General features: G+C 40.4%; 1 protein-coding gene across 1 annotated transcript; it reads right to left on the reverse strand.

The window, feature by feature from the left end:
- Positions 1 to 5,916: 5,916 nt before the first annotated feature.
- On the reverse strand, positions 5,917 to 6,866 carry LOC6030841 (UPF0428 protein CG16865). The gene is made up of 2 exons (XM_001841673.2): positions 6,620 to 6,866; positions 5,917 to 6,543 (listed from the first exon to the last, which is right to left on the reverse strand). Exons 1-2 carry the CDS (start codon positions 6,738 to 6,740, stop codon positions 5,975 to 5,977), a joined length of 690 nt encoding a protein of 229 aa, XP_001841725.1. The 5' UTR covers positions 6,741 to 6,866; the 3' UTR covers positions 5,917 to 5,974.
- Positions 6,867 to 10,878: the final 4,012 nt, after the last annotated feature.

Consider the following 10,878-nt stretch of genomic DNA (forward strand, 5'->3'; position numbering starts at 1 on the left):
GAACTGTGCAGAAGGGCGCGATCTCGTCTGAAACAGAAGATTCATAGTAACAGCTAGCAGGTAGAATCCACGACAAACTTACACTCTTCAGTGGAGCCTTGTCGAACGCAGGTCTCACCGTTCCACACGTGATCCGCATCGCACGGGTTCTCGCACACGAATCCATCTCCAGAGTAGCCAATTTTGCACTCACAGCGTCCGTTGATGCAGTCCACAAACTCGCAAGCGTGAAACAAGTCACGATCATGTATCTCCTTACTTCGCACCGATCGTCTTCCTGCGGCGCTTCCCGGTGTTCCGGTTCCCGTGGCGTGTCCACCTCGTAGTACGTGCTCGGTGGCGTCGGCACGATCACCGAGCTGGTCGACGATCTCGCCCGCTCGCACTGGTACCCGTTACCTTCGAAGGCTCGTTGATACACTGGGCGTTCTCGTCGCAGATGTTCACGCCGGAGCATTCGTCGATTACGACGCAGTTGCACTGGAAGGATTCATAATTGGTTAGTGGGGTATCAATCATTGGTGTAAGTTGGAACTTAAGTCATACGAATCGTCTCCGTTCGGCACGCAGACGGCATTCGCTCCACAGTTGGCATCGCCGCAAGGGTTCAGTCGCTCTCCGGAGGTGACCTTGCTCAGCATTCCCATGCGGATCGCCTTCTCTGAGGTTCGTAGCCCAGGTTGATCTTGCTGGTCTTCAGGGTTGCGACGCGATTCGCTGCGCTGTCAGTCTCCAGGAACTTGCAAGATTTGAACGTGATCACCTGGTGGATGGTGTACGACAGCTGGCAATCCTCCGACGGGATGTGCGTGGCCATTTTCAAACATACCATTTTACGGATGTCGCAGCGGGTATGGCCTGCGCTAGGGTCACACGGAACAAGCAAAAGGTCAACACTCGGCCTGCTGATGGCAGCTTGGCCTACAATTCTAGAACTGCCTCTTGTCGCACTCAATGTTAATCGCACCGACGGAAGCATCCCTGCAATAACTTCCGCGTCGAAGGCCAGTTTATCTGCCCGGAATGATCCGGAATATCGGCTTTGAATCGGGGAACTTGGCAGCATCTTAAACTGATTTTTTTTCAATCTTGTTTCCGGTGGCCCTTTCTTGCTTTTTTGTTGTGGGGAAAGTTTGTAAGAGCGAAGCCTTCTTCCAACACCTGTACAGCCACGAGTACAGCAGATGCTGGGACAGCTAACGGTGCTGCTGCACCCTTTAATTGTGACCACGACCTTAATCCTCCAATTTTGTCAAGGAGTCACACATCCTCTGCCTGGCATAATGAAGCTGTTTCCGGAGAAGTTCACCGCCGTTGAGTGTTGAGAGTAGGGATCGCCTCGACGACATAGGCGGGGTCTGCTGAAGATGAGGCAACAGGTTGTCAAGCAGTCCGTGTCCGATCGGGAGGTGCTGGCGTTTCTGAAAAGTCAATTGATGAAACAAGGACAACTTGCTCAAGAATCTGCTGAAGATGTAAAAGAATTTCGGCACTAGCATGGAAACCGGTTTCTTTATGCAGCACCATTCACCAGATACCATTTGCCTCTCAGTCGACCACCGGAATTGATATTCCGAGATTGTCCGCAAGGGTAATAATCTCCGGAACCTTGCACAAACAATAATTTACCTCTTCTGCATCCTAAGCTTTTTGTTTTGTAAACACAGTAAACAGCCAACTGTCAAAACAGGCATTCAAACATTCCGTAACCAGCGTATACAAAATCTCAGAAGAAAAAATGAGTAACTTTGAGTAACATTGAGTAACTTTGTGAAATTGAGTCACTCAGTTACTCACTGTCCTACCCCTTGGTCCCGGTGGCATTTTTCGAGACGAGATTTGTGTGATCACGCCTTCCGTCGGACGGGAAGTAAATGTTGGCCCCGGTCTAACCTAAAGGGTTAGGTCCACTAGCGTGCATGGGTGGGGCAACATGGGGCAACTGCCCGACCATCCTCAGAAATTTGTTCTAAATTTGGTCAGGGGGTGTCCACAAATAACGTATTTTTTCAAAACGTTCATATTATTGCCCCACCTTCCTCAAAGAGCTGGGCACGCTAGTGGTTAGGTCGTTAGCTCAATCCAGGTGTGATGCTCTAGAGCGAATAATTTGATTTTTGATTTTTTGAAAATGTTATTTGTCTGATTACTTTGGACAACTGTTTGCATTATAAAACCTGATCCACGTTTTGTCTATTTGAATGGTTGACACGGAATAACCTGATTATCAACATTGTAAAAATAAAATCCAAAATAACACTGTAAAATTTCACGGTGTTCAACGCAGTTTTGGTGTACAGTGAAATCCCGACCATGGTAATTTTATAAACATTCGCTGAAAATGCTACTAGTTAAAATAACACTGGCTTTTCAGTAAAAGTAAATGCAAAAATCCAGATTTTTAAGCGAAGATGGCGTTACGAATGGTGCACGCTTGAAATGTCAAAATCAAGCAGTGGTAGCAACATCACAAAAACGGGCCATGGCATGACAGCCACGCTTTTCTTGTAATGTTTTTACAACTGCGCGATTTTGACATTTCGGGCGTGCACTATTCGTAACGCCATCTTCGCTTTAAAATCTGGATAGTAAATTGTACCATGCTTCCTCAAAACAACATGTTAGTAATTACGAAATTATGATCATCCTTTCTATTTTGTAGGGTTAAAATTACTATGCGCATGTCGAAAAATCGAAAAATTCGTAAAATTGACAACGTAATTCATTCAATTCAGGTACGCGGCGTGTTTAGCAAAGACGTCTACGTCGGTGCGTGTTCTCAATTTAACCCTACAATATGGTAGCAATTACCATTGTTGGGCTTTCAGTGTATGTTAATGTATAATAAAAGACTTCAACTCTTAAAAACGAAGTTGATTTTATAGCTGTCGGCCACTATCGCTAGTACCAACCACTAGTGTCTTCTTTTAAACTACAAGGACTTCGCCTCCCTGGGCTCTTAAGTGTTTGAGTACGGCGCCGGATACCCATATTTACACTTAGAATTTGAGAGCGCCCGCCGTGGGATTCAAACCAGCAACCACTGGATTGTGAGTCCAGGGTGCGGTCCGATTGATCCACACGGGCGGAACTTCAACTTTTGTTCATTTAAATTCTCCATTAAAACCGGAAATGGATTTTATTTGTATTTTTTTGATTTGGCTAATACTTTGTGGGGACCAAAGAAGACATATATTCATTCATGGCTACTACTTTCAAAATTCTATGATGTTCATTCCTTTCTTGTCATATACAGCTAGGGGAACTATACCCTTTTTTAGTCTATTTCTATTATCGGCACTTTGAACATGAATTACAGCTTTCATAAAGTGTTTTTGACTGTTCCAAAGTAATAAATAGCTAAAAAAAGTGAGCAAGCAACTCGCCATTTTTGACACATCTGAAAATGATGATTCAATAGCGGAAAACGGCAAAGGTGATGAGAATTGATCGAACGGCTTAGAGTGATTTAAATGGGTATATTTCCTCTACTTCGATCATTTCGTGTTCGACGAATTAAAAGTCCTGAGTTAGATTAGAAACTTATTTTATTTGAAGAAAAAAACACAATAACGAATAGTTGTACATAATACAGAATTATACTGAATGATGTGATGTGGTGTTATATTTACAGTGTTCCGATTCAATAATTCACATGATGACATGGGCCTTAAGGGGTTACCTACATGTAGAAAATCACAAAATTTCATGTTTCAGAAAATTTATTCAATCCACTTAAAATATGATTTTCAATCACTCCTGAAAGTTTCATGAAGATATTCCATGACTAAACTGAGTAAGAGATGATTTACGCTCAAAATTTTGCCATGCGCAAAGCGAACTGTCAAACTTTGTGAGCGTTTTTCTCTAAACGCCGAGTTGATTTACGGGTGCCATGATATCTCGAGATGGGATGGACCAAACTTGCTGAAATTTGAGGTGAAGACTTGCAAGACATATTTCGTGTGCATGACGAAGCCCGATTTTGAAATTTTGCATTTTTTAAAAATACAAAAATCAAAAACTGACGATTTTTTATATGAAAAACACAGAAATATTTTTATCATTTTTTCAAATATTTTTTTTGAAAATCGGGCTTTGTCATGCACACAGGACCGGTTTAACGAGGCTTCACTAAAATTTTGAGCCGATTTGGTCAGTAGATTTGGTAGTTGAAAATATTTATTTTAATGCCCTTAAAACTGATTTAAAAAAAGGTGGTGGTTCATGCAATGTCAGGATGGACCAAAATTATTTTTTTTACGATTTTCGCCAAAGAAATGTGAGTTTGGCTTACACAGAAAAATAGTTCAGTATATTTTCAGATAAATAATAAAATAGGAAAAGGATGAAAGATATTAATGAAAATGTTTTAGTTTTCAGCGGTGTTATTATAAATTCTGAAACATTTTAATTAGTGGACGAATCTTTTCGCAAAACTGGCAAAAAAAAAAACAAAACGCACCTATTTAACGGGTTTAATCCCATTTAAACTTCAAAGTCAAAGCACCAGGTCTTTTCGCAACCAATCAAGCTCATATTTGAGATTCGGGCTCCGTACACCTAGGGATCATGCCCTGAAATGCCCGCAAAATTGACTCATTTTGTTACATCTTAATATCTGGAGTTTTTTTGAAACGGTCCAATAAACCAAATTTTCAGTTTTTTGCTTTTTGGGTGTTTTATAATACCCCTGACTCAAGGCGGTTTCAATAACGCCTAAAAAGCAAAAACTGGAAATTTGGTTTATTGGACCCTTGGAAACTCAAAATGAGAAAAAATCACCGATAGATGAAAAACAGTTTACCTGACTCAAGACGGTTCCCCCAACAAACTCCGGGGTGAATAGCGAGGTTCATTCAAGTTCGTTAAAAATAACCTTTCGACAAGCCATGTTTGTGTCATTATTAATACGTACAACTTTGCAATACTTTGTTACAGTTACAGATTTTCAGTAGGCTAATCCGGTCTGTCACGAAGTTTGACACCTTGGCCAATCTTAATCTGAGTTCTGGAACATGGGTCATGTGCTCAATTCAGTATTGTATCATAGAAAAACAAATTATGTCGATATTTAGCCACGCGAGGCTCTTACTGAACCCGTCGGAACAATAATTCCGGTGAAAATCCGACCATTTCTCGGTTCCCAATTGTCCGTCCTCGGTGTCATTTACATAAGAAAATCCTGATTGGACTTGGGAACCAAAGTGGAGATGGAAGTTACCAGCAATTAGCTAGGGCTTAAATTACGTTTAAAATCCGGTCACTTCGGTCCTCTTGGTACACATGGATCCCCGAACAACCATGCCACATCAATTTGAGACTGTTTCCCTATCAAAACATTTATGAAAAAATCGTTCTTTCCTCATAAAACTCTAGAAACTATAAAGAACGCCGTTGATCAACGCGTTGATTATCGATAATCAACGCGTTGATCAACGCCGTTTAAATCAACGACTCCGTTGACGTTGACGATTAAATCAACGATGGCTGCGATTACGATTACGTTTAAATCAACGATCAACGACATCGATGATATAAACGCCATTGATTTCAACGATTAACAGCATTGGTGACAATACAAAAATCGACATCAGGGATACCTTCTGACTCTGAGCCAAATCAGTTAAGGTTAAATGGTTGCTATAGATCGTTAAAAATTGTGAAACAAATATTTTCATACCAAAACGTCATCTTGAAATCACTAGTAACTCGCCAGGGCTAACTCGGATCTTTTTGCGGTCGTACACACTTGACTATGATCCGACACATTTTACGCCACGAATTTTGAAATTTTTGCGCAGCTGAGAATGCCGTCTGGAATGTCAGCATGACTTTTTTTTAGCAGTGGTACGGAAAACCCTTTTTTGATTTGCTAAGTGTAGTTTTTGTTGAAATATTCAAAAGAAAAGCAAATACTTATGAAGAACTTGTTCATGTTTATTGAATTTTTCATATAAAGTTAGATAAAGTGTTACACATCAAGCAGGGTTCCTCTCGCTTTTTTGCCCGGTGGAGGTTCACACTTCTCCTTGATGACTGTTTCGTTGGACTTTCCGCCTTTGCGTTCAAGCTGCTTCTCGATAATTCGTGCGTTGTTGGCATAACTATCAGCCACCTCGCGGGCCTCGATTTCATCCTCTTCCTCGTCGATTGTACTAACTGTGACAGAACTGAATTTGCCCATGTTTTTGGTGTGCTTTGTGACCATGACCTTCTTCGGTTCACTCGAGGAGGAGGACGAAGCCGCCGTCGCTGTCGTCGACAGGGCCGGTTTGAACATCTCCGTAATCCGGGTGTCACTCTTAGACTTTACCAGCGCCCGCCGAATGATGAACGTGACCTGGGTATCGGCAGAGTGTCGATAGTACAGCGGAAGGGAGCATTTCTTGCACTTGAATCGATGCTGCTTCTCGATTCCAGCCGGGCGTCGAATGAAAATGGTTTCACCCGGTTCAGCGGTGATTTTGTTGGCGTGCTTAGCCGTATCGATAACGCGAGCTCCGTCCAGCTGACGCAGGGGAAGTTTCTCCACGATGCAATCTAGGAAATGTAAAAGTTATAATGTATTAAACCATCAATAACTATGTAAATCAAGTAGGCTGGTATCGGTACTTACCGAGAATCAAACTCATCTGCCCGCACAGACAATAGTAGATGTTTAATGGACCAGTGTCATTGTATTCTTCCTGATCTTTGGAATCAGAGCAAACGATACTTCTCGACACAACTTTAGGCATTCTAAAACCGATCAGCAAGATAATCGATTATTTATATGACAAAAACAGTATTCAAGTAAAACTTTTAATATTGATGCGAGGTGGAATCAAACTATACGATTGTACACAGTTTATTAGTAAATGTCAACAAGGGAATGTCAGAACCGTACACAAAACAAAATATGTTGAAACCATTTCAAACCGTTACAAGCTGTGGGTAGGAGAAACGTTTACAGCGTCATCTGGATTTTGAACTGTGTTCGTTTAATGTTTTTCAAATTGTTAGTAACGCTGGGCAAGAGAGCACACGGGGTAGGAGTGTGCAGCAGCCTTTTTGAGCCCCAACAGTCCTCATTTAGGCCTATGTTAATTTTTACATACAACGACAAAAGGCAGGCAGATACATCTTCTTGGAATTTTTTTTTTTACTTTCATAAACTTTGAAACATACAAGCAACTGCCTAACCTTTCATTAAGACCTCGAGTAAACTCGGATCCATTTGAGATCGCCGACAAGTTTGCAGAGCACTGATTAGCAAATTAAGTTTGCCCATGCTCACCTCTAGGTCCATTTTAGCTTTGCTGACAGTTTTGGTGGTGAAGCCAAACATATTTGATTTATTCAGAGATACAAACCATAGGTCTTCCAGGTTGTAATAATCCTAGCAAAGAAGCTTAAAATTATGTTGATTGGAGTGATTTTTTGCCGGTTCAAATCCCGTAAAAATGTGCATGTATCTGGGACAGCTTTTTACCTATTTGATTCCTTTTAGAACGGAAACAGAACAACCACATAAAAAGAATGCATAATTGGCAAAAAATATTCGGAGTGAAAAGTGATTTTTTTTGTGTGTGCCTTTTGTTTCGCATTTTTGTCGTGAATCGTGCGCTGCGAGGAGAAGATTACCCTCTGAAAATGCAGCGTCATCAGTGCATAATTGGCAAAGGGAGCGCGTGGTCGTAAACAAATATTCGGAGTGAAAAGTATTTTTTTATGTGTGCCTTTTGTTTCGCATTTTTGTCGTGAATTGTGCGCTGCGAGGAGAAGATTACCCTCCGAAAATGCAGCGTCATCAGTGCATAATTGGCAAAGGGAGCGCGTGGTCGTAAACAAATATTCGGAGTGAAAAGTATTTTTTTATGTGTGCCTTTTGTTTCGCATTTTTGTCGTGAATTGTGCGCTGCGAGGAGAAGATTACCCTCCGAAAATGCAGCGTCATCAGTGCATAATTGGCAAAGGGAGCGCGTGGTCGTAAAAATATATTCGGAGTGAAAAGTGATTTTTTTTTGTGTGTGCCTTTTGTTTCGCATTTTTGTCGTGAATTGTGATATAGTTTTCGATAAAAACGATCCGAGTTAATTAGGTTTATCGCGTAACGAAATTATTTTGATTCATCAAGAACGTGTTGTGGTGCGCGAATCTTTTTTGTGTCGGAAAGACCTTCCCATAGCTCCGTAGCTCGGAGGGCTCGAAGTCGGTTGTTTGTGTGTTAAGCCCTCTCCATAGCATCGTAGCTCGAGAGGCAACGAAAATCAATACCTTATCTAGCTAACAGAAAGAAGATCGGAAGGCACTTGATGATTGAGTTCGTCGCGTCTATTCCGTAACAAATTCATGAACTAAATGATTATATAATTAAAAATCAGACTACGCTATCATTGCAGCATTGCGTTTAACACCTCATTTTATAAATAAATATTATTTGGTTTTATCTTTCCACAGCCGGCTGTCTAAGATTAAACCATTTCTTTAAAAATTTAACAACAGTTAAACGGGAAATGTCTCATCCGCAGCAACCGATTGTTTGCCTTGAGAATAAAATATAATACCTTTCAACAAACACTATGATTTTGGGTCGCATCATCATCTTCTATGATGAATCCTGACCAAACACCCTATCCTACTAACCAATTGTCAGGTTCCTGGCGCTTGTGGGGTGTAAGCACAGAGTAAATCAGCTGCCCTAGTAGCAACCTGCGCTAACTAACATTCCCGTCCCTTAAAATCGAGATCTACAAACTGACATGGCGGGCGCCGTTGGTGGCCAATGACTGTTACCTATTCGCAACTGATCTTGTTCTGAAAATCATGGTGTTTTATCTTTTCAGCGCATTCATACATGCTGTTGATAAGGGAAATACCACTTGATAGTCGAAGCCTATGATCAGTAGACCGATTCTTTCGTGACGGGACAACGTTTGTACGCATATGTTTTCAGTTTTTTGCTGATAACTTCAAAATCTGTGAGAAAAGGTACCAATATTTATACAAATTTGGAAAGTACATTAAATTTCCAATAAGATTCACTCCAGCAAACATTTAAAAACACAAAGTTTGAGTCAAGAGAGTTACAAATGTAGCGTGACAATTGGATCATTTTGATTTTCATACACAAAAGTGAAGAATTCTGCTCTCCTAGTAAGTTTTTGGAAAAACTCTTTTTTACAGTTGTTTCTAAAATGAAAAACGAAGATTTTGCTTACTGGATCACCCAATTTCGTCAAATTTTGTTGATTTGACAGGTACTTCTTTTCGTGACGGGACAACGCAGATATTTTGCAAAAGAGGGTTTTGCTCGCGTTGTCCCGTCACGAAATGAAGCAATTGTGAAAATCTCTACTGACTAGTCAACTTTAATCAATTTGGGGTCGCTGAGCTCGAACATGACTCCTAGAATACTCCAAAGTATTCAGGGCATGTGCAATCCAAAATGGCGGCCAATATGGCGAAGCTAGAATATTCGATATTTTATAAAGAAATGTAAACGGCAATGAACAGGTCTAATTTAACAAAGGGTTGCTGAACTCGAATGAGCTAGAATATTCCAAAATACTCAGGGATGTGCAATCCAAGATGGCGGCCAATATGGCGAAGCTAGAAAATTTGATTTTTTTTTGTTCAGGGTTGTAACAGGAAATCAACGAGTCAAATTTAACTAACTTGGAGTCGCTGAACTCGAATATGAGCCATATAATACTCCAAAGTACTCAGGGAATGTGCAATCCAAAATGGCGGCCAATATGGTGAAGCTAGAAAATTTGATTTTTTTTGTTCAGGGTTGTAACAGGAAATCAACGAGTCAAATTTAACTAACTTGGAGTCGCTGAACTCGAATATGAGCCATATAATACTCCAAAGTACTCAGGGAATGTGCAATCCAAGATGGCGAAGCTAGAAAATTGAATTGCATTCCCTGAGTACTTATTTATTTAGTTGTCACCGTATTTGGCATTATGCCGCACAGACTGTTCTAAGGACTTTAGAATATTCTAAGGATTATATTCGAGTTCAGCATCCCCAAATTAATTAAATTTGACCTGTTGACTGCCTGTTACATTTCTGTATAAAAATTTCCAATATTCTAGGTTCGCCATCTTGGCCGCCATCTTGGATTGCACATTCTCTGAGTACTTTGGAGTATTATATGGCTCATATTCGACCCCAGATTAGTTAAATTTGACTAGTTGATTGAACTTAAAAATCCTTTTATGGTGTTTTTTTTCCATTCTGCCGCCATATTAGACGCCATCTTGAATATCTCGCTTCCCTTTGAGACTCAGGAAAATGAACAGGCAAATTTGGATTCTGGAGGGTCGATTTAGTCTAGATCGATCAAAAACTGGCCTGTTACACGATTTGCTTCTAGACACGAGAAATGAGCATCTTTTTTTGAATTCGTGCCTTGACCAAAAAATTGGCGTGACGGGACAACGCAAACTTGCGTCAGCCGTAACTCTGGATCCTTTTGGCCAATTTTCGATTTCTAATAAGCATTTTAAAGGGTTTTTTTGAGTACGAAGAGAATCCAAAATATGATGCAAAACCGATTTCACGAACTATTGCAAATTAAACTATTGTCATTTTTCGTGACGGGACAACGCTTCTTTATACCCCCTTTTCAAATGTCCTGTATAATTTTATACACGCAGAAAAATAAGGCATATTTGAATCAACAAAACGTTTTGTTGATTTGAAAATCGTTATTTTTGTTGAATCAACGATAAACGTCAAAGCAGCTTTTTCGAAACAACAAAAGACTTTTGTGGAATTGAGAAAATCAAGGTTTGTTTCAACGCAAAATTGGCGTTGATTATATTCAACAAAAATTTTGTTGATTCAAACCTCGTACAGGCTGATTCTACAAAACATTTTTCTGCG

The sequence above is a fragment of the Culex quinquefasciatus genome, chromosome 3 (genome assembly GCF_015732765.1).
Source record: "Culex quinquefasciatus strain JHB chromosome 3, VPISU_Cqui_1.0_pri_paternal, whole genome shotgun sequence".
Classification (NCBI taxonomy): domain Eukaryota; kingdom Metazoa; phylum Arthropoda; class Insecta; order Diptera; family Culicidae; genus Culex; species Culex quinquefasciatus.